We start from the raw sequence: 24,090 nt of genomic DNA on the forward strand, positions 1-24,090 counted from the left end.
CTCAATGTGTGCCTACCCTAGTATTTCACAGACCCATCAACAAGAAAAGTTCTTATTACCCTTCTGCCCAGGATTAGGGTTCATCCCCATGAGATGCTAGACGCCATGGAAGCACTCACCCATGGTATACCCAAGTGCCACATTCATCGGCTTTGGTGATATAATTTTCCGGCAACAATCCTGAGCACCCAGTGGCAAAAGAAGTACCATAAATCCAGCCTTCACTAGTTGTGATTTGTTCCACAGGAGACATAAAGATGAAGTCTCCTGGCACAAGTTCAAGCTCATCATCGTTCTGTGGGGTGTAAGGGTAGATGACCTGCAGGGTCTGGAAGAGAGAAAGAGGAAGACATTGAGCAATGAAGGGCAAATCTCTTGCTTTGGGCTCCCTTCTCCAATCCTTCAGAAGATGTGAAGAATGGATGGAAACTAACCAAGGAGAGAAGCAACCTAGAACCAAGGAGAAGTTTCCTACTGGTGAGAGCAATCAACCAATGGAATGGCTTGCCTTCAGAAATTGTGCTCCATCACTGGAGGCTTTCACTCCATCACTGGAGGCTTGTCTGAAATGGTATAACGTCTCCTGATCAAGCAGGAGGTTGGACCAGAAGACCTACAAGGTCCCTTCTAATTCTATTATCCTATGTTCTATTCTACTTTTTCCTAACCATGGATTCTCAAGGAAAAACTCTTAAGACTAAAGCTCCTGGAATTCCCACCCCCAAATAAATAATCTTTCGTTTCTACTTCACTATTTTTGCAGTATTTGAATTCTGAGGATCCACCACAGAATTGTAGGGCTATTGACAAGACTGGGAAGCCAAGACCGTTGACTTAACCAAGAAGTCAAGAAGCCATCCCAGAATACTGTGACAAATCACTTCTATAATACTGCCAAGGAAGCATAATGGACATAGTGAGTCAACCCTGATTTCAGAGCATCTTCCTGATTTTACAAGAAGTTTCTTCAAGTCCAGCTTACCTCATGATTGGCAAATCTAATGTCCCGGGAGAAAATGGCAGCTACCCAGTCACAGCCCAGTTTGACATCAATGCTCTGAGCCAACTTCTCAAGGGTGGGCAAGTGGTTGGCTTGGAAGTGGTAAGCCAGGGTTACATGAAGTTGCTTCTTGTGAGGTTCCACGTGCACATCTACAAGAAGGAAAATTGCGGTCAACTGCACACCATCGAAAACAGCAGGAAGTCCAACTGATCCAGCATTTCATTTCGCGTTATGGATGACCAGATGTTACCAGATGTTACTAAGCAGAAAGCGAATATAAAAATATCTTTTTTTTGTAGCATTATTGGCATTGGAACCATCAATGCTATCATGGATTTTCCCCCATTTACCTTCTCAATCTATCTAATACACATGAATGCAGAATTGTTCAGGTGGCCCTTGACTTACTACCATTTTTAGCGGCCATTCAAATTACAATAGCACTGAAAAAAGTGACTTATGATAGGTCCTCGCACTTACGACTGTCACAGGGTCCCATAATATTCAGGTACTTGGCAACCGGAATTTATTTATGATGGCTACAGTGTCCCAAGGTCATGTGATCACCACTTACAACCTTCCTCACTGGTTTCTGACAAGCAAACTCAGTGGGGGAAGCAAAATTCGCTTAATGATGATGTGATTCACTTACAACTGCAGGGATTCACTTAACAGCCATGGCAGAAAAGGTCATAAAATCAGGCACAACTCAACCACTGCCTTGATTAGCAATAAAAAATTCTGACTATCTGTGATTCAGTTGTATGAGACACTATGGAGGATGAGGGGTGACATGATAGCAGTCTTCCAGTATCTCAGGGGTTGCCCCAAAGAAGGGGGTCAAGCTATTCTCCAGAGCACCTGAAGGCAGGACAAGAAGCAACGGATGGAAACTAATCAAGGAGAGAAGCAACCTAGAACTAAGGAGAAATTTCCTGACAGTGAGAACAATTAATCAGTAGAACGACTTGTCTCCAGAAGTTGTGGATGCTCCATCCCTGAAGGTTTTTAAGAAGAAACTGGACAACCATTGGCCTGAAATGGTCTAGGGCTTCCTGCCTGAGCAGGGGGTTGGACTAGAAGACCTCCAAGATCCCTTCCAACTCTGTCACTCGGCTATATGCTCACCAGCTTTAGCAGTGGCTTCGGCCGCAAAGTCCGCAGCAAATTTCTTCAGGATCTCTGCACAGTCCTCCTTAACAAAGAGACCGATGAAGTTGGATGAGGTATAGAGTTCCAGAGGCAAAGGAGCAGGGAACTTGCACCTCCACCGGGTCACTGTGGACTGCAGGGCTTCGCAGAGGGCATCCACCTTGCTGTCTTCACTCTGCAAGACATCCCAGGAGAAGGTGAGATGCAGACCTCAAACGTGCCTTGCAAATTCGGGAGGAAAATCTGGGTGCTCCAGCCCAGACTCACCATGAAGAATTGGCAGAGTGTGATATGGGGGAAGATGTTGTGGGCTTTGTTCTTCCCACACAACTGCTTCGACTGTTGCCAGAATTCGGTGAGCTTCCGGGCTAAGGGGCCGGTGGGACGCAAGTAGAGGACGTATTCCCGAGGAAGAGGATCGTCGAGGAACGGATCACAGACGTGGGAAAAGAGCCTGTGAGGAAGAAGCGAGGAGAATGGATGGCCCTTTAGATCCAAGGAACAAATCCAGAAAAATACGAGGACTGCAAGAGACGACACCCTTTCCATTATCTGCCATTTTTTTGGAACGATAATTTGGAATCTGCCCCCATCAAGATTCAGGGTGTTGGGAAACTGCCAGCCAGATTGAAAGGAGGAGTCACGGAAGACCCTAAAGTTTCTCAACCATGACAACTGTCAGACGAATGGACTTCAACTCCCAGAATGCTCCAGCCAGCAATATTAGCTAGGGAATTCTGGGAGCTGAAGTTCACACCTCCCAAAATGTTCCAGTTGGTCCCCTGCTGGTCCGGTTGCCAGGTTTGAAAAAACACTGCTCTGGGAAAACCCTTTTTCTCATATATTTTATTTACATATTAGTTCTTTTGAATACCCGTAAAATCAAGAAAAGCTCTTGGGTGGCTCCCTCGACAACAAAGACCAAGCCCAGAAGATGCTGAGGACCAAGCAGAATATATAATAATATCTAATGCAAGTAAGCAGATGCAAACTGGACAGCAAATGGTGTCCCTGCCCTCGGGCTGTTATAAAACCTGCTCTTATTTTTAATCTGTGAGATGCCAGAGGGATAATTGCTTCAGATGTAGTTGGAGATCAATGCCAGAGGAGCCAGTCTGCCTACGGACGAAGCCACCAATTTAATTCCCAGTTCCTCCAGGTTGCAAGGGAGAAAAACCCATTTCTCACAATACCGACAATGTTGGAGATTTCATAAGACGTGAATTCGTACGCACCAGTCGCAAGCTGCTTGCACACTTCGTCCTCCGGTCGATGCCAATGCTTTCTGCCTACAGAAAAGCAAAAGAGGGAGAAGCGTGAGTTGTGGGTCCCAGTCGGAACCCTAGATGGCAATCCAGAAATAGATCCTTCTCTCAAGAACGACGGCAAATACAGATAGTCCTTGACCTATGGACCCAATTGAGCCCAATGTTTCTGTTGCTAAGCGAGATGTTGTGAGTTTTGCCCCACTTTGTGACCTTTCTCAGCCCGGTGGTTAAGCGAATCACTGCAGCTGCTATGTGAGTGACGCGCTTGTTAAATGCATCTGGCTTCCCCATGGACTTTGCTTGTCATAAGGTGGCAAAAGGAAATCACGCCACCCCAGGACGCTGCGACCGTCATAAATATGAGGCAGTATCTGAATTTTTGATCAAGGCGGCAATGGGTGGAAAATGCTTCTAGGTCACTTTTCTCAGTGTTGCTGTAACTTCGAACCGTCCTAAAGGAAGTGTTGTAAGTTGAGGACAACCTGCATACGTGTCCCAGGATAATGTCACCGGGACCGGAGACTTAATCTTCTCTCTCTCTCATCAGAATGTGTGAAAGAGACATTCCCTGAGGATGAGCTTCAGTACGAGTCCCAAAGCTCGGAAAGCTCCAAAGTCTAAATCTCTAGTTTCGGTGACCTACCCAGATTGGACCCTGCAACATCCTTCTCTCTTTAAGTTTTATTTTTTTTAAAGGGGGGGGGGAAGGCTAAGGAAAGTTTGCTACTGCAGACGTTCTTCTGTACTGCCCTTCTTGCTTGCAAAAAAAAAAAAAAATCGGGTTGTCCCTCTGAATCCAAGTGGATGCCTTTATCCGGGAAAAGTAGAGGGTTTTCCTTTGAACCGTCTGTCCATCTTTCCTTGGAATAATTCCTTTTTGCTAAGGGAGGAAGGATCACCGAAGAGAGAGGAGACATTAGAGTCTCCATGGAGATGGGCTATATATATATTTTTTCCTATTTTCAAAGAATGAAAAATCAAACCATTTGGTCCTTAAATAAATAATGGAAGACCTTGTGTTTTTTTTTTACCTTTTGTCTCGGGGAGAGCGTGCAGTGTGCGTTCAATAGATTTCCTTCAGACAGAAGGGAATATTGGTAGCTCAGAGCTGACCTGTGGGGTCCTTGGTGCTCTCTGAGCTTGGTGGTTTTTCTGCAGGGGTTTCATGACCCAAACTAGGTAGCATTATCAGTCCAGCGGTTTAGAAGAACTCTTCGAAGTTCTTAGAAAAACTGAAGGTGTTACCTAGTTGGGTAAGGAAACCTCTGCAAAACAAAAACAAAAACCCCAAACCAACCACCAATCGAACTCAAAGAGCACCATTTTTAATTCAAAATTTTTAATGTTTAATTTTGTTGATTGAATTGTACACCACCCGGAGCTCCTCCCCAATGGAGATGGGCGGTTAAAGAGTATGGGATATGAAATAAATATAACTCCCCTCCTACAATGCCAAGAAGGATCATCTCCTCCTCTTCCCACATTTCCTGATTCATAGTAAAGCACCCCTGACACATATTCTATGGTGCCATGTGATTTTTCGTCACTGGCTCTGAGCAGCCTTTGCATTAAAGATTCATGTCTGCTAAAGATCTTCCTGGCTCGCATTTAGTAGAGAAATGTCTTCACTCAAACCAATGAAGATGGAGGTGGAGTCAAGAGGTGGAGGATGGGTTACCAGAATAACAGGGTGGGAAGGGACCTTGGGGGTCATCTAGTCCAACCCCCTGCTCAAGCAGGAAACCCTATACCAATTCAGATAAATGTCCAATCTCTTCTTAAAAACCTCCAGCGATAGAGCACCCACAGTTTCTGGAGGCAAGTCGTTTAGTTGTTCTAACTGTCAGGAAATCAGGCTGATTGCAAGACCCTCCGTCTTTCATTTCCCAGCTTGGCAAACTGAGAACAATTCAGAGCGGGCATCTTGTCCACTCTCCAAATTGCTGACTCACTCCGCTGAAAAACAGGGGTGACTTGGGCAAGATAACTGGTTCGGGGCACGGGCACGGGCTGCGGCATGCCAGCAACTGGGCTGCACAAACAAACAAAGCCCCATCCGTGGGATGCAGGCAGCACACAAAACCACGCACCCTCCGGTCCGTGGAAAAACCTTTCTCCACGGAACCGGTCCCTGTTGCCCAAAAGGTTGGGGGCCTCTGCATTAGAACATGTGTTTTGGAAGGGTGTTTTCTCTGACCTTTGTGATAAGGTGGTTGATAGCTGCAGAATTCATTGACGTGCCCTTCCGTCAATGTTGGGTTGGTTGCCTTGCAACTGGGTCTACTCTACCCTTTGCTTGACACTAAAAAGGGAAGCTGGAAGCCCAGAGCAGAAAGTCATGAGTCTGCAAGTTCTCCTGAAGAAAGATCACCTCATGGCCCATTTCTCAAAAAGTCTGTTTTGTTTTGTTTTTCTCATAAAACACTCATTTTGGGAGAAGGACGTGCCCATTGGCCATGCCATGTCTGCCATGGCACGCTGAATTTTTAGCCTCTGTGTAAGATGCAGTCACACACTGACAACTGGCACAACTGTGGAGGGTGGAGGGTGATGTGGACATCAAGGATTGCACAAGCGGAGATCTCCAGAACCCTTGAAGCTGAAGGGACGCCACAAGGCCAAGAGGAAAGAGGAAGTGCAAATGAACCAAAGCATTTTGACACAAAGTCTTCGGAAGGTTTCCTCTTCCCGTTGGCATGACTCGTCCTTTGGGTTTGTTCAAGAGGAAGGGTGGCAGAGAACCAAATCCGTAACCTTTCAATGGTTTAGGAAAAAACAAAACAAGCAGAACAACAACAACAACAAAAAAAGCATCATAGCGGCCTGGGAAATAACTACCAGCAGAGATAATAAGTTCTGGGTTGAAAATGGTTGGGTTAGGGTTGTCCCAAAGGTGCCTTCCAAAAGGCAACTGGACTTTTTTTTTGGTTTTTTTTTCTTTGAGAACATTTTGCTTGTCCTCCAAGAAGCTTCTTCACTTCAGAGTTTCAGTTCTGAAGAGCCAAAGAAGCTTCTTGGCTGAGAAGCAAAATGTTTTCAAAGAAAAAAAAAACACGAAACCAAACTCCAGTTGCTTTCCAAAAAGCATCTTTGGGACAACCATGACCCCAAATGATTGACAAGCTCCATAGAACCTAGAATAACTTTGTTGTCGCTTTAAATGTACACTAATCGGCACACATGAAAATGAAATTTCGTGGCGTGTCAGCTCTCAAGGGGTCAGCACCTCCAATACACACTACGTAAGTATGACAAAAAAACTGCATACGCCCACGTACAACACAGCGAAACCACCTAGTCCAGTTCGGATGTATACATGTACCTGGCGAGAAAAACAAATCTTGCGACATTGGGTTGAGTGGCGAGTTTGCAAACTCTCCGGTTGTGGCTGACAGTGTATGAGCTGATCATGGAATAAAGTGATGAAGATAAAAGGAGGGGAAGCAAGAAGAAACGTGCAGAATATAAGGGAGGCTGAGTGGCATGACCTCTGATGGGCTGAAGAACCAGAACAGGTCTACCACGAAAGAGCTGGAATCTCCTGGCCATCTGCTCCCTTGCGGCCTCTTTGAAATGAAACCAACTGATGGAAAAGAAAAAGAAAGAACGAACCACATGGTGGTCTGAGGAGAAGAAAAGCAGCATGAAGTGGAGATACATTGGCAGGGATCAGTGGAAAATGTCTGTGGTTGGTTCCTGCTTTCGAAAGTGCTTTGCTGTGGCCAACGTTTGTGGTCTAGTGAAGGAAAAGGAGATGTTCTAAGGGTGAAGATCACCAGAAGTTTGGCTCGGAGCAGAGCTGAGAGGCTGCAGACTTCAAAGGGGGCCTGGAAATGTGCAATCCATTAGCACAGCCAGGAAATCAGAATCAGCATCAGAGCTGGAAGGGACCTTGGAGGTCTTCTAATCCATCCCTCTGCTCATGCAAGAGATTCTATCATTTCAGACAAGTGGTTGTCCAATCTCTTCTTTAAAAAAAACCTCCAGTGATGGAGCATCCACAGCTTCTGGAGGCAACTTCTGTCCCACTGGTTAATTGTCCTCACTGTTAGGACGTTTCTCCTTAATTCCAGGTCGCTTCTCTCCTTGATCAGTTTCCACCCACTGTTTCTTCTATTGCCTTTGGGTGCTTTGCAAAATAAATTGACCCCCTTCCCCTTGGGGCAGCCTCTCAAATACTGGAATAATGCTATCATGTCCCCCCTAGTCCTTCTTTTCTCTAGATGGGCCATTCCCAAATCCCGTTCTTCATAGGTTTTAGTCTACAGGCCTTTAATTATCTTAGTTGCTCTTCTATGCCCTTCCCCCCCCCAAAAAAAGTCTCAACATCTTTTTCATAATGTGGTGACCAAAACTGGATGCAGTATTCCAGATGTGGCCTTACCGAGACTTTATAAAGCGGTACCAATATTTCACGTGATTTTGATTCTATGCTGAAGTCCTGCCCTCTCCTCCCCCAGCCCCCCCCCATTGCAAAATGCAAAGTGTTACAGTCCACATGGCTTCCATGTGCTTCTTTGCCCGGGATTGCTGAAGGCGGCAACACCACAACGTCCAAGGTCCTGGGAGAAGCTCTGGGCAATGAATGCCTCCATTTATCACCATCCCCAGCCAGCATTTTTTTCTGAGGACATGAAAGCAGAGCCAACCAGCGGAACATAGGGGACCTCCTTCTTCCCCCCCCAATAAACCAGAAACATGGCAACAGGGAGGGGCACAATGAGTGGCAGATGAGTTGGAGAGGTTCAAATGAGCTTCAAGAGAAACCATCTGGAGTCACAACCTTAGGAAAGGAAATGCTGGTCACGTTGATTTGAGCGAAATCAATTTCTTCTGCAAGATCAAGAGGAGATAGGCCAGGGGTAGGCCACCTTGGCTCTTTTATGACTCGTGGACTTCAACTCCCAGAATTCCTGAGCCAGCATGGCTCAGCTTGGAAACCTCTCCCTTTCCCCTCAGCATGGCTGGCTCAGGAATTCTGGGAGTTGAAGTCCACGAGTCATGGACGGGCCATAGTTCCCCCATGCTGGCTAGGAAGTCCACGAGTCATAAAACAGCCAAGGTTGCCTACCCCTGGGATAGGACATCTTTCCTCCCCCGTGAAAGGGACGTCCCCTACCAGCCACCAGATTGATATGGAATTTACAGGTAGTCTGGACATCGCAATCAGAATGGAGCCCAATAGTTCCGTTGCTTGGCAAGGGATTTGTTCAGTGAGTTGTGTCCCATTTTACGACCTTTTTTGCCACCGTTGTTAAGGGGATCGCTGCATTTGTTAAGTGAATCTGGCTTCCCCCATTGAAGCTGCATGTTGGAAATCAGCTGGGAAAAATTACAAACAGTGATTGATTGCAGGATCCTGGAACAGTGCGACCGTCATAAATATGAATCAGTTGCCAAGCATCTCAGTTTTGATGACGTAACTGCAGCAGTGGTAAGCGGGCAAACCATTTTTTTCCAGTGCCGTTGTAACTCTGGACAGTCACTAAAAGAATGGTTGTAAGCCAAGGACTACCTGTACAGAGAGCCCTCGACTTAACAATCGTTCGTTTAATGACCGTTCAAAGTGACAACGACACTGAAAAAGGGACTTGAGACCATTTTCACACTTACGACCCTTGCGGCATCCCCAAGCTCACATGATTTACATTTGGATGCTTCGCCTGTCTCATATATACGACGGTCGCCGTGTCCCCGGGGGGGTGTCACGTGATCCCCTTTGGCGGCCTTCCGACAAGCAAAGTCAATGGGGGAAGCCAGATGTCACTTCACAAGCGTGTTACTCTCTTCACAACTGCAGGGATTCCCTTAAGAAGCGTGGCAGGAAAACTCGCAAAACGGGACAAAACTCACTCAACAAATTTATCACTTAGCAGCATAAATTCAGGGGTTGAAGTGTGGCCGTAAGCCAAGGACTAGCCGTATATAGGAAATTCAGGACAGGGTTAGACAGATTAGCGGAACAAAACCACCCTGGAGATTTGCAGGATTCATTACTTGGGCCGAAGGTGCAGCGTTTGCGCCCAACAAGTTGGCTTCCAAGGCTGCCTATCAACCTGTTGTTGAGGCTATTTTTAATCAGTTTAGCAAATGTATACACCAGTTAGCGGGGAATATTTATAAAAATATACCCAGACGGGTGCTGTTTCAGATCCATCGGGTCCCTCGTACATGTTACTGAAAAGCTGAAGCTGGGTAAGAAAAAGAGGGGAGAGGAGAAAAAGGAAGTGCGTGGCCTCTTGAGGAAGTATCCAGTTCCAAGAAACAAGGAAGGAAGACAATTGTACATCACAGTCCCAAATTAAGAACATGCTTTCTTCCCATTCGTTCAGGAAGCTTTCGGCTATTTTAAGACTCTTGTGCTGATTTTCCTCCAAAGACCTCTTTAGTTTCTTTGACTTTTTTTGACTTTAGTCTTCCCACAGTTCCAAAGCAGCAAAACACAGATTATGGGAATGGTAGTCTGACTTTTTTGGGGGTACTCCAGATCACAGAAGGCTAAAAGAATCAGCAGACCAACGTTCCAGAAATGCCAGTCTAATTGCATATGTTTAATTGCATATGGGCATATGTTTAATTCTTTTTAACTTTTGTATTTTTGTATTTTTATATGTCTGCCCTGTTCACCGCCCTGAGTCCTTTGGGAGAAGGGCGGTATATAAATAAAATTATTATTATTATTATTATTATTATTATTATTATTATTATTATTATTATTATTATTATTATTAATTGGGCTGCTTGCAGCAAAGGAGTCGTGAGTTGACGTTGATATGATGGGCAACCAAACTCATGCCAACCTTAGCAAGAAACCTGTTGGAGGCCTTCAGCCACATTTCAAGGCAACATGCTATCTGGGGGTGGGGGGCACGAGGCAAGTCATGTGATGTCCACAATTCATTTCTCCACCACCCATATTTAACATCTGCCGTTAGAAATAACTACAGACAATGGTCAACCTGCGACTCTAACTGAGCCCAGAATTAGGTTCATAAGTTGCAGAAGGGGACAATTCGCTGCAGCCAACTCACTGTGGCCAACTGGGGTTAGGTTTGGCCGGTCATTAAGCAGGTCAATCTATGATTGCACCCGGTTTTACAACTTTGTTTTTGCAGCGGTTTAGCAAGTGTGGGGATCGTTAAACGAATGTAGTGTTCGTTAAGAGAACCCATTGCACTCAATGAATTTTCTTGGCTGGAAACCAGAAATAAACACCAGTTTCTGATAATAATTTTTTCTTGTTGTAAATCAGGGTCATTTGACCGCAGGAGACTGCAAACGGCTATAAATGTAGGCCGGTTGTCAAGAAAAGGCTGGTTGGGGAATTCTGGGAGTTGAAGTCCACAAGTCTTAACGTTGCCAAGGTTGAGCACCCCTGCTTTAGAACAAGGGGTGGACTATGTTGTGGTAAGACTAGTATCAAGCCGGGATCTCATTCTGAGCTTCTTCTGAACCATGGGTCAAGCTAGGGAGAGGCTGGTAGAAAAATGTAGAATTTGGGCATAGTTCCATTTCTGGAAGTTTCGCAAAACCACAGTCATGTCTTCGCAGCCTGTCTTCACATTTCTATGAATTCTGTTTTTAAGGAATCCGTTTCCTTGTGACATGAGCCCAGGAACCTAGCCAATTTCCTTCAGATTGGCATTTTATGGCTTCAAAATAAAACCAAGTCTGTTTGTACTTTTTCTTAAAAAGCAAAAGAATGGGAAACATGACAAGCCAGAAAACAAAAACACCCCAAAACGATCTGGCAGATTGAGTAACAATTTGCAGAATGCAGATTAAACTGCTGTCACAGCACAGAACGCAGATTAACAGATTTCAGATTAAAAGACCAAGAGCAATGTTGAAAAACAAAAAGAAGAAGAAACATTTCGGATTGGGCAGCCTTATTTTTGATGCTGGGTCTTTCCCGACCGCATGCTGAGTTAGGTGCCCATGGAACTGAAGCAGGAACACCAACCTATTTGCAATTCAGAGGAACACCAGTGATGGGACAGTTGTGAGGCATGGATTTTTGCACAAACTCAATCCTTAGCTACATAAGACGCATAAGAAAAATGTAAGAAGAGACTGATGGTGTTAACTATAAGTAGCCTGGTAATGAGCCCTCTGCAAGAAAACAAGCTCAGAGAACATCAAGAACCCAATGGAGTTGCTATAAATTTTGGATTCTGTCTTAAATTTGGCATGAAGTGGCTGAATGGGAGGAAGAAAAAAAAAGATCCCCATTCAGGAGACACTCCACGTTGTCACTTTAACAAGATTAACAAGCATCTCAGCAACAATCACATCTATTCTTTAGACCATGTTAAATCTGTTTAGGGCACACAGATGCTAAAAGGGAAGCATTTGAGATGTTAACCCCAGCTAATTGCTCTCAAAATGGTCTTAGTATGTTCCATTCAGCACTGCCATATTCTCAATTTAAGGATGAACCTTAAAATCTGACTTCCAGTTAGAACCGCTACTCATTTTTGGAGAAATATAAGCTGTTTTTTTTTTTAAGGTATCATCTCATGGGTTGACTTCAGCATCATGGATTATCTCCTTGGGTAGTCTGTTCATGAATTCAGCCAGGCAAAAATGAAAGTAAGGACATCAGAAGAGTCCCAAGGATGGATCAATCAAAGGTCCACTTAGCTCAAAACTGGCTGCCACCAAATGTGATGGATGCAAAAATTTGGGCCATGGAATTTATTTCCTTCAATAAAGAACTTTAATCAACACACAACATGAGGGAGGTTGGGTTGCCAAAGAGCGATTAGTTGTACGTACCACCTAGTGTGATTTCACGGCTGAGGATGGCTTGATCTTGGGACTTGGTAGCTCCTATCTACCCACTATTTGTGGATTTGATTAGCTTTTTTTATCCCATTTATATCCCGCCCTTCTCCGAAGACTCAGGGCGGCTTACAATTTAAAGCACAAATCAATGTGCTTAGCAATAGCCTTCATTCTATGTATATGCCTGCTTATTAGGGCTTTCGCCCCCCCCAAGCGGCATTATTACAAAGTCAGCTTATTGCCCCCAACAATCTGGGTCCTCATTTTACCTACCTCGGAAGGATGGAAGGCTGAGTCAACCTTGAGCCTGGTGGGACTCGAACCTGCACTAATTGCAGGCAGCTGGTGTTACTTAAGGAGGCATTAGCCCTCTGCTCCACCAAGGCTCTTAAAGGCGCTTAAAGTGATGAAGGAGTCCAGCTTTTCCCTATATATCTAATGGCCAAGTAAGACTTTTATCAATAGAACATTTGTAGCTCGGGATTGAACGGTGGGGTGCTTGGTGATCTGTGAGTGTGGTGGCTTTCTTACCGACGTTTCATTACCCAACTAGGTAACATCATCAATGCATCAATAAAGAATTCTATCTTCCCAAATGTATTTGTGAAAAATGAAAAGTAAGTGGTAGACACAGAAGTGGCTACCCAAAAGAGTTTGCACGAACTCTTTATATTAAAGAATATAAAGACTTCATATATTCTTTATAAACAATTCATCTGAAACACCAGATGCCCGTTCCTTCTTTTCCATCGCTTTAAGTGCTACCATTAAAAGAAAGTGGAATATGAATGAACTAATTGCATCTCCACGGCTATTACCCTTCCCAAATAACTACTAAGCAGGATTTCAAAGGAGAGACTCCAGCACGTCAAGGCTATTAATTCAATTTCAAAAAGAAAGAAAGAAAGAAAGAAAGAAAAAGCTTCCTCAACGATGTGGATGAAGTTTGAAAACCACTGCAAGGGAAAGCAATAACATTCTCATTAAAGCGACTCCAGGAAGGAAATGGCTTAGGAGCCAAGTCTCAAGAGAAAAACAAATCTTTTCCAGAACTCACCCTTTTCATTTTACAGACTTGGGGGAAGGGGAGAGAAGAGACACCATTCCCTCTGCTGCAAGGAACGAGGTTTTTCCAGATACTTCTATCTGCAAAAAAAGCTGGGGGCCCAAGGTGCGAAGAATTTGTGCATGTCCCTTTTTGGAAGCCTCAAACTGTGCAAAGGGGTTAGAAGAGACAGGGAGTTAACAATCCTTTGCAGCAGAAGTTGGAAGGAGACACACCGAAGCAACAGTCGGTCCGCCTCCCCCACACAGCTGGAAATAACTCAGATTAAACCATTTAGCCCGATTCACTGATATTGCAATTAAGAAGCAAAGGGACTGAGAAGCAGGAGCAGGCAGAGCTCCAAATTTTGGGATGGCTGGTCTTTGCTTTTCCGTGGCTTTTTGAGTCGAGGCCATCAAGTGGTGTCGCCTTCTGGGACAGCTTTGGACCATCCATGGTGGAGATGCATTACCTTCAGAATAATATGACAAGCGAGGGCAGGGACATCGGAAAAGGATGCCAACAAATTAGGCATCTGGGAGTTTCTCTTTGATTCTAGGATCCTGCAGAGAAAGATGATGCTTTGATGCCAACAAATTAGGCGGGGGTTTCTCTTTGATTTTAGGATCTTGTAGAGCAGGGGTCTTCAACTCCTAGAATTCCTCAGCCAGGCACGCTGGCTGAGGAATTCTGGGAGTTGAAGGTTCACAAGTCATAAAAGGGCCAAATTTGAAGAGCCCTGTTAATATGAGAAAGACGATGCTTTAGTAGCCTATATTAAAGGCAGAAGGTTAAGCTTCAGTTTCATATTTTAGGACAGGGGTCTCCAAACTCTGGGCCGTGGCCCACTACCGGGCCTATTAGCCACTGGGCCACGTGAGTGGCTGGCTAGTGCGTTATGTGTGTGCACACACTCACCCCCTACTCGTGGTAGCTCTAGCTGCGCTGGTAGCATCACATGGGTGTTAGCATTGCAGCCAGTGTTGCAAGGGTGTGCGTGGCCCCATTTGTATGTGAGTGCATAAGGGTACCTCCCCCTCCCTTTCCCCCCTGGGCCACCAACTGAGAATGGTTGGGGACCTCTGTTTTAGGAGACGCTCCGTATGTCCAAGAGAAACCTATTTTTGGTGGCCCAAATTATATGGGGAGCCCTGGTTTCCAGCAATTTGGGAATAGTTGCGAAAATGCTCTGATTTGGTAGGAATTAGATGCAACTTAGAAAAACTCTGCTCCAAAAGACAGCTCAAATGACAAATGTTTTGGTCATTGGATCTTTGATGAATTGCTTATAAAGAATGTTTGACAGCAAACTCTTTTGGGTAGCCATTTCTATTTCTACCATTTAGTTGGAGTAAATGTTTCTAAAAAAAGGGCAGAATCTCTCCCCCCCCCACACACACAAAATACAGAAAGTTTGGGAAGATAGAACTCTTATTTATGCACTGATGATGTTAGCTAGTTGGGTGATCAAACGTCTGCAAGTAAACAAGCAAGCTCAGAGAGCACTAAGGATTCCTCATTTCACCCCTGTGCTACAAATATTCTCTTCTATTGATTAGAATTCTTAACTTGGCCATTAGCTGTAGGGAAAGCTGGACTCATTCATCATTTTAAACTGCAATTTGATTAACCATGGTTTGTTGGAATGGCACTAACCACAGTCATTGCTATAAAGTCAAAGCCAAATAAATCAACTTGTGACTGTCTCAGATGTGGCTCCCTTTTCTGTGGATGGGTATATGTAATTTGATTTATACAAAAGGTCCTTCTGTGATGGGAGTTCGGCGCAGCTTATTGTGTGTGTGTGTCTGTGTCTGTGTCAAGACTCATACGGCTACCCATCTTGTGGAACGTATCTCTGGGGGCTAACGTAACAACAATAATAAAATCACAAAGAAGAAAAAACGAAAATCAAGAAAAGCCTAGTCTAACAATATAATAAAAATCAAGAAGGACCAGGTGTCTAGTCCATCAATACTACAAAACTCTAGAAGGATCAAGTGCCTACTCCATCAACTGCATCCATTCACCTATGCAACCCTGGGCTTCAATCCAAGCACAATGCCTGGGAGAAATAGCAGCTCATTACCATTTTTCAGAAGATTTAAGAGGATGGGGGGGCCCCACCAGATTTCAAGGGAAAGATATTCCACACGGCAAACTCTATGGCTTATAAACCATGGTTTATGGCTTAGTGCAATGTGCAACTGCAAACCACGATTAACAACACCTTAGCACCATGTGCAAAGCCAACCCATGAGCCATTATCGAGCCTCTGTTGTGTGCGCACGCATGTGTCTGTACAATAACAGGAATTGTGAGGTGTAAAGCTGCCTCGCAATGCTTGTTAGGGTCCCCAACGAGGTTTTCTTTCTCCTCCAGGGACGCAGCCACACGCCCAGTGCAAGCCTCTTCTGCGGTAGCCAAAGCCATCCTCTGTTAAGAGGAATTGCACTCTCAGCCAAGGCAGCCCAATCTTTTAAAGACCATTTTCCCTGGCTGATAAACAAACAGCACAGAAGGACTAATTATAGCCTCTTTTCCTTCAGGCTGGCAATTACCAATGACACAAAATAACCTCCACTCACAAGCAGCGGCTGCTGGAGCTTATTATCAAAAGGCTCCTTTTTTTTTCATTACCACATCAGCCAAAAATACATTAAAAAAATAATAATAAATCTCCAAACCAAGGCTTGGCCCTTCAAATAATTTCCAATCGTCCCTTCTGCAAGATGAAACAAATGTGGATTTTGCAGGCTTTGGGTGAAATTATGCTCTTTCCCACACACAATGCTAGATTACATAACTGGGAGATCTTAGGTGGGCTTCTGTGGCATGGATGTGCCCGCCCCCCACCCAGAATTGAGATTTATTTTGTTTTAAAGTTTTTGAGCTTTTTTTTTAAAATGAATTAGAGGATTTGGTGGGTGTTGTGCAGGGCCCTCCTAAGGTTATCTGATATCCTGGAATACAAGTATCAGCTGGCTGGGGGATTCTGGGACTTGAAGTCCACAAGTTTTAAAGTTTGCCAAGGTTGGGCACTCCTGATCAAGGCCGTTCCTATAAGAACGGGCCCTCTCTTCCCACTCCAAAGCAAAGTGGAAGTTACATTTAATTGCCATTCCCCATCTTGCCTTTGCTACAATTTGTATATTTTCTTTCTTTTCTTCTTTCTCTTCCTCTTTGCCTCCCACGTTGCTTGCACAGCCCTGGGCTTACCTACATAGTCAATTAACTACGCGGCAAAGCCGGATATCAATGCCAAATCTGAATAATTTGCATCGGAAATGCAACTAATCTGGGCACGCCCGGAAAAATTGCCTCAATCAAATGAGTCTTAAAGTCTAAAGGAGGCCCAGGTGTTAAGGTAAACTCTGAGGTGAAGAGTCTACTTCTTGCCATGCAAGATTCCATCAGAGCAAGAGGCATTACAAAGATTTATCTGCAGCATTAAACACTGTAAATGAGAATACAGTGGAGATGCTCAATTAGATTTTGGCTAATTTCATAAAAGCTTAGCAGGGTTCTGTTTAGGCTGGAGACTACTGGGAAACCTCCAGGCTAGAAAACTTGAGTAGAAAGTTGAAAAAAACATCTAAGAAGAAGAGAATTAACTTTTCCACGCTGATTACTTCAAATCCCCAACTCCTCTAATGAAGTCATCTGGAGTCCACTTTGATTTGAAAAAGCCTTTACTTTGACAAAGATGGAGATAACAGCCCCAGAGTTGACTCAACTTTCACCATCATATCTGCATCCGTAGCACCTACCTATTTATATCACATCTGCTAACAATCATTGGAAACCCCCTGGAGCAAATGTCCCTGGTCCTTCTCTTCATTTGGTCACTTGTCTAATGTCTCTTCGTAGAGTTCCTAGAGAGACTAAGCATGGACCACTCCTTCCATCCTTATCAGTCACTTCCATCCTTATCAAGGTAAGAGAAATCAAATACTGAGGGCAGGACAAGAAGCAACGGATGGAAACTAATCAAGGAGAGAAGCAACCTAGAACTAAGGAGAAATTTCCTGACAATTAGAACAATTAACCAGTGGAATAACCCGCCTCCAGAAGTGGTGAATGCTCCAACATTGGAAGTTTTAAAGAAGAGACTGGACAGCCATTTGCCTGAAAATGGTATGTAGGGTTTCCTGCCTGAGCAGGGGGTTGGACTAGATGATGATGATGATGGTCATCTAGTCCAACCCCTGACAGTTAGAACAATTAATCAGTAGAACTCCTTGCCTCCAGAAGTTGTGGATGCTCCGACACTGGAAGTTTTTAAGAAGAGACTGGACAGCCATTTGCCTGAAATGGTATAGGGTTTCCTGCCTGAGCAGGGGGTTGGACTAGATGACCTCTAAGGTCCCTTCCAACTCTGTTATTCTATTCTATTCTATTCTATTCTATTCTATTCTATTCTATTCTATTCTATTCTATTCTATTCTATTCTATTCTATTCTATTCTATTCTATTCTATTCTATGCCATGCCATTCTCTATATTCTATATTCAATTCTTCTATTCCATTCCATTCCATTCATATTTAATTGATCAGGGGGCCAGATAATTGCAAAGTTTGTTTATTGGCTCACAAAACTATTGTTGATAGGCTTACAAAATTAGGCATCCTGCAGTATAATAAGCACTAAAATTCTCAATGGGCCAATGGAAAGAACAGAAGCTAAGAACGTCTATTTGACTTTAAACCTGTTTAAGCTGGGTTCAAATCATAAGCTAAGCCTGGTTGCAACCTGGTGACTTCTACGGTATGAATGGTGGCACTCTAGCTCATCAAACAACTTTGAGGCTTAATATAATTGCTTCCGATTGTGGCTGGTTAATCAAACTATTATTTAAGTAAATTCATGTGCTGTGGGAAATTGGACATCATCTGGTTTAAATCTGTGTTCAGGCAAATTTTCTCAGAGACAGTTTCCGAGATCTTTTTTTTTTTCTTTTCTTCTGTTAACACTCTTAGAAACAAGCTCCATTTTCTCAGAAACATGCTCTCCAATTTCTTTTCACAACTCACACTCATTTCCATGTGCAAGCATCTGAAACGATGCTAAGCCTGGGGCATCCATGAACAATTAAAAAAAATGGCGAGCAGGTTGCTAAGATGTTAACGCCACTTGCAAAGGGAGGAAGCCGAAATAAAACCTTCAGAAAAATAAGAGGGGAAAAAAATTGCCGTCCTAATTATGAGCTGCACCTTGCCTTAAATGGCCAGAGAAGTTTGCTGGGTTTTTGTTGTTGCTTTTGGAGGAAATTAACTGAAATATCCTCTTTCTCTGCCTGCTAATAGCTAGAAAACCTTTGCAGGAAAATCTCTGCAGGTTTAGTTTTAATGGTCCTCTGCCTCTTTAGTTTAGCTTTAGTTTTAATGGTTCTCTGCATCTTCTCGTTAATGGGAGGCTCCTAATTTAATCAACCAATTTTATAGGAGGAAGAGAATCAGCTAGACCTAATTTGTTTGCTTTAAAATCCTTTTTAAAGGCAGCAGATGGCATGAGAAATATAAGACGTGATGGAAGCTGTTAATTTTCACTACATCCTCAAAGGCAGCCATCCTGGACTGTATATTGCTTCCTTTCCCCCATCGTGTTTACTGCACAGCCTTTAAATGGGCATTTTGATTTCGTATTGCACATCATCCTTGCAACCTGGAATCCTAATGCAGGGCTGTACCAAAAGCACCGGGAGGCAAACTCACTTATCTCAAATGATTTTGGTTACCTTGAAATGATAACCTGTAGCTTGCTAGGAAGCACCTTTGGGTTTCAAGAGAAATACCAATCTAATTGCTCGGGAAATCGTTTCAAAGTCCCATGCTACCCATCGTGCATTTTGCAGCACAGTGACTCAAAGGAAAAATGCTGATTAAGAGATGGACACATCTTTAGATACATACACTACTAGTGGATGGGAAGATATTAACCAATGGAACTTGGAAGAAACACTCCAGTTAAATTGGGGATTTGCCCTCTGTAGTCTGGCAGGCTCCCGAAGTGTGAGACCTGGAAGTTGCATCAATTCCGAAACCTGATGTGTGAAGCTGTAATCCGGTACACACCCACTGAAGGATAATTTCATAAAGTTTGTTTGCTATTGTACCCCTGCCCCGGTGGTTTGCGAACCATAATTGACAGCTTGAAGAAGTGTGAGGTGAGCTAATGGTGACCGAGTCAACCACATGGGATTAAACAATAACTTGAGAGAAGTTAATTAGCTACTGTGCATGACCCTTAATTGTGGTGAGTTTGGAATGCGTTCTCTGCACCATAAAAGGGCTCTCTTGACCACAGGGCTTGTCAATAGGACAGATGGGAGGTTGCGGATTTTCACGATAAACATAAGGAGTGATGGCTTTTAGCAAAAGGCCTGGTCCACAAAGGTAGGACACCCAACTTTCTAGCCAACCTTGGCTGACCTAGAAAAGCTAAACAGGATCAGATTTGGTTGATCTAAGGATGGGGGCTCTCAGGACATCCCAGGATTTTAAGGGTATGCGGTGGCTCAGTGGGTTAGGACACTGGGCCTGTCGATCAGAAGGTCGGCAGTTTGGCGGGTCGAATCCCGAGTGCCGCGTAGCAGAGTGAGCACCTGTTACTCGTCCCAGCTTCTGCCAACCTAGCAGTTCGAAAGCACATAAAAATGCAAGTAGAAAAATAGGGACCACTACGGTGGGAAGGTAACAGCGTTCCGTGCACCTATGGCATCTAGTCATGCCAGCCACATGACTGCAGATACATCCTCGGACAAGCACTGGCTCTTCGGCTTTGAAATGGAGATGAGCACCGGCCCCTAGAGTTGGAAACGACTAGCACGCATGTGCAGGGGAACCTTTACCTTTACCTAGGAAGTTGAGAAATAGTCTTCATGAAGGAAATGGTGAACTATCTCTATATACTGTAGTCCTTGGCTTACAGCCATTCATTCAGTGACCGTTCAAAGTTACAGCAGCACTGAAAAAAGGGACTTATGGCCATTTTTCACACTTATGACTCCCCACGGCCTCCCCACGGTCACGTGATCAACATTCAGATGCTTGCCAACTGGTTCATACTTATGACAGTTGCAGGGTCTTGAAATCATGTGATCCCCTTTGGTGACCTTCTGACAAGCAAAGCCCATGGGGACCCAGATTCACTTAACAGCTGTGTTGCTAATTTAACAACTAGTGATTCACTGAACAACTGCGTCCAGAAAGGTCGTAAAATGGGGCAAAACTCGCTTAGCAATAGCAATAGCCCTTAGACTTATATACCGCTTCACAGTGCTTTCCAGCCCTCTCCAAGCGGTTTACAGAGTCAGCCTCTTGCCCCCAACAATCCGGGTCCTCATTTTACCAACCTCGGAAGGCTGGAAGGCTGAGTCAACCTTGAGCCGGTCAGGATCAAACTGCCGAACTGCAGGCAGTCGGCAGTCAACAGAAGTAGCCCGCAGTACTGCATTCTAACCACTACGCCACCACGGCTCATCACCCCTGCTTTGTTTAGCCATAGAAATTTTGGGCTCAACTGTGGTTGTAAGTTGTCATGAGGGCAACAAGAATTGAGTTCGACGCAAAACAGATTTTACTTCACTCATAAAGCGCCAGCCACAAAGGCCTCCAAGATGCAAAGAGAGTCTTGCAACCAGCTCTTTTCTCCTATTCTTGGCTCCGCCCTCAGTTCTTCATGGGGAAACTACCTAATTCGCCCAGCCCCTCCAGGCTGCCATTTGATTACTATCCTGGTTTGAAATGCCCTTTAATATGCCAGATATTCTGGGATAGGCACCTTTCACCCTGTCATCTGTGGTTTGGAAGACGGAGAGGAGATGGCTCCAAGTTGCCCAGCATTGTAAGGCAAAGGGGGAGCTGTAAAAACCCACCGCCAGCCTTCCCCCCCTTTTAATGGCAACCTGTATTACAAACCACCATTGATTGCTCCACTACAGGGACGTGCGCATTGCCCTCTGTAAATCGCCACATCTCTCTTGCCTTTGAGGAAGTGTCAATGGGAATGGTTTCTGAGCAGCCTTTCAGGAGAGCAAGGTAGCCACAAAATTCTTCTGGATTCATAAAATATTCTGCATTTGTTCATTCACGAAACGGTGAACAAGCCACGGCTTAGCCTGGGGATTTCCCAGTTCCATCAGGCTGAGAGTCACGTCAGGCTTTGTTCAAATGTTAAGAGGACCTCCTCCTCCTCCTCCTCCTCTCCCTCGCAAAAATCTAGACTGCTCAATATAATTTTTTAGTACCACCCTGCTTCCGTCTACTAGCCATCTGGATTGTTGCCGTGCAGATATGTTAGATAAGAGTTAGGGGAGTTAAACCTCTTAAAATTCCCCTAATGGTGTCTACCAAGCTTTAATCTGAAGTGTTGTGGGAATCGGAAAAGGGATAGTGGTAGGCCGCCCGTGCTGTCCCGTATGAACCCCAAGCTCAGCACCGTGGGTGGGTGGCCACAGACTCCAGCAGACCTGATGCGAACTGAAGGGCTGTTTGTAGCTCGACTCTCTGTGTGGCAGGTAAAGAATCGCAAAGTGACAACTCTCCCTCCCGGCTGGAAGGAATTAACAGAAACCCCCCAAGACGCTCGGAGACATTTAGCCAAGCTTCTCGGGAGACTAAATGTCACACTCAGGGAAGGTCAATAAAAAGCAAACCGCTTAACCACCCTCGCACAGGAAACCAGCCTGCAACTGTCAGCAAAGCAACCCCTGTGTGAAAAGCAACTTGGGAAAGCCACAAGCCAGGCACACTTTGTGCACCAAAGCTACACAACAAGCCAGGGAGGGCCTGAAAATGTATTCAGATTGCCTGTTTATCAGAACGCAGCGTGTGCTCCTTGGTCAAACCGAGGACACGCACAGACCTCTTTCAGCTCCAGCTCCTTGGGCAGTACTTAACTTTTGGACTTTCCTTAGAGTTAAGTCTTTCCTCTCATTCAGGAGCTTAAGGCAGGCCGGCAGTACTTCCTCCTGCAACTTTTCCTCCACCCCAAACATCCTGTGAGATAAGTTGGCCTGGCAGAAAACCACTGACAGATGTCCTTGCTGTGTTTTGAGGGTAGAGGTGAATATGCCCCCCACCCCCACCCCAGTTAGAGTCCGGCATTTAATCCTTTTGCCAGCCTGGTACTCCATCTTGTTAAGAGATTTGCAGCAAGCTAGATAGAGGCCACGTGCATCCATTTGTCCACTGCGGAGGCCGATAGTTTCTATAGGGCATAAAGGGGGCTGGTTTGGTCTGGGGGTTAAGGTACCAGGCTAGGAACCAGGAGACGGTGAGTTCTAGTCCTGTCTTAGCCATGAAAGCTGGCTGGGTGACTTTTGGCCAATCACCAGGAGACAGTGAATTCTAGTCACATCTTAGCCATGAAAGCTGGCTGGACGGTGAGTTCTAGTCCTGTCTTAGGTATTGAGCCAACCAGGTGGCTTTGGGCCGATCACTAGGAGACAGTGAGTTCTAGCCCCACCTTAGGCATGAAAGTCAGCTGAGTAATTTGGGTCAGTCCCTCTCTCTCAGCCCAGCCCAGCTCACAGGGTTGTCCTTGTGGGGAAAATAGGAGGGGGAAGGAATATTAGTTGTGTATTTATAGAAAGAATAAAGACTGGGTCTAAAGAAATAAATAAAGCAAGCACAGGGAAAACCCCACAGAAGCTTCCCTAAAGGTGATGCAGTCCAGATATCTTTTTCCCACAAAAGCTATGCAATATCCTCCGGTAAAGGTCATTTGTCGCAAGCCTCTTCATGATTCTAATCCTGACATGCACAATAAGCTGGGCCACTTTGCAGGTGAGCAGCACTTCCTGGTAACTCCAGAGCCTAGAAACCTCCTTGGGACCACAGCCGAATTGTAAAAATATCTAGGTTGATATAGCCTAGGTAGTTTTCCTTGAGGCTTCTGTATTTGTCCATAAAGCACGTACAAAATATGAGTCATTTTCTGCCTGGCAAGCAGCATCAACTGCAACACTCTAAAACTGGCCTACAATTTGTATCTCCTCCTCCTCCTCTCTCTCTCTCTCTCTCTCTCTCTCTCCCCCCCTCCCCCAATTTTGAACAGTCCTTATCTGGCTTCATCAATTCCCTCCCCCTCCCTTCAGGGCTGATTCAATTCAGGGCTACCAGACTGTACAGTCATAATGGAAAGGTCTAGTTACTACACGCACAGGAACTCAACGTGTCAAGTATTCCAGCTTTTGGTCAAACAATTGTTTGATCTTTGGATCATACCAAACTTTTAGCCCAAGGGGAAGGAAGTACCGCTACTCACGAGGTTTGCCATCAAGTTTAAAGAAAGGGAAAGAAGAAAGAGGGGAAAAAACAAAGACCAAAAAGAGAAAGAAAATAATAACAACTAACAAAGAGGAATTCAGGATGGCAACACCAAACAGGCTCAGTATGAACAGTACCACCATATTCCTCTAACGTAATGATGTCAAATTGTCAGGTGCAAATCACCGGGAACACTGGTTGATTTCAAAGTAGAGAAGAGTTTGTTACTGACACCTGTACATGAGATTCTAGTCAAGCAGCGGTCAAAGCTAAACTGGTTCTAGATAAGGGTCAACAAATTTACAGGGTGCTATTCTTGGAACTCTTGTGGCAACGCAAGGATTCCAAACTTGTAGCACGTTTAACTCCACCTCCCAGCTCAGCCTTCTCTTCTCCTACCCAAATTAAATAACAATAACCCAATAAATAATAAGTAAAATAGCACACACACAGAAATATGCACCGAGAAATAAACGATCAACATGGGAATGATCAACACGGGTCAAGATGGTAAATGAAAAAGTAATGACACAGTCAGAGGGGGTTGTTTTCTCTTTGGGGCA

The 24,090-nt window shown here is 44.6% G+C and overlaps 1 protein-coding gene across 1 annotated transcript in view; it reads right to left on the reverse strand.

The window, feature by feature from the left end:
• Positions 1–24,090, reverse strand: part of UBASH3B (ubiquitin associated and SH3 domain containing B) — a 42,149-nt gene that overhangs the window by 9,446 nt on the left and 8,613 nt on the right. The window contains exons 2-6 of the mRNA XM_083368162.1: positions 3,391–3,444; positions 2,423–2,609; positions 2,132–2,330; positions 983–1,152; positions 120–328 (exon numbers count right to left, since the gene is read on the reverse strand). Coding sequence (XP_083224288.1) covers positions 120–328; positions 983–1,152; positions 2,132–2,330; positions 2,423–2,609; positions 3,391–3,444 — 819 coding nt within the window. The remainder of the gene's footprint in view (positions 1–119; positions 329–982; positions 1,153–2,131; positions 2,331–2,422; positions 2,610–3,390; positions 3,445–24,090) is intronic.

Source organism: Vipera ursinii (assembly GCF_947247035.1).
Source record: "Vipera ursinii genome assembly, chromosome: 8".
Classification (NCBI taxonomy): domain Eukaryota; kingdom Metazoa; phylum Chordata; class Lepidosauria; order Squamata; family Viperidae; genus Vipera; species Vipera ursinii.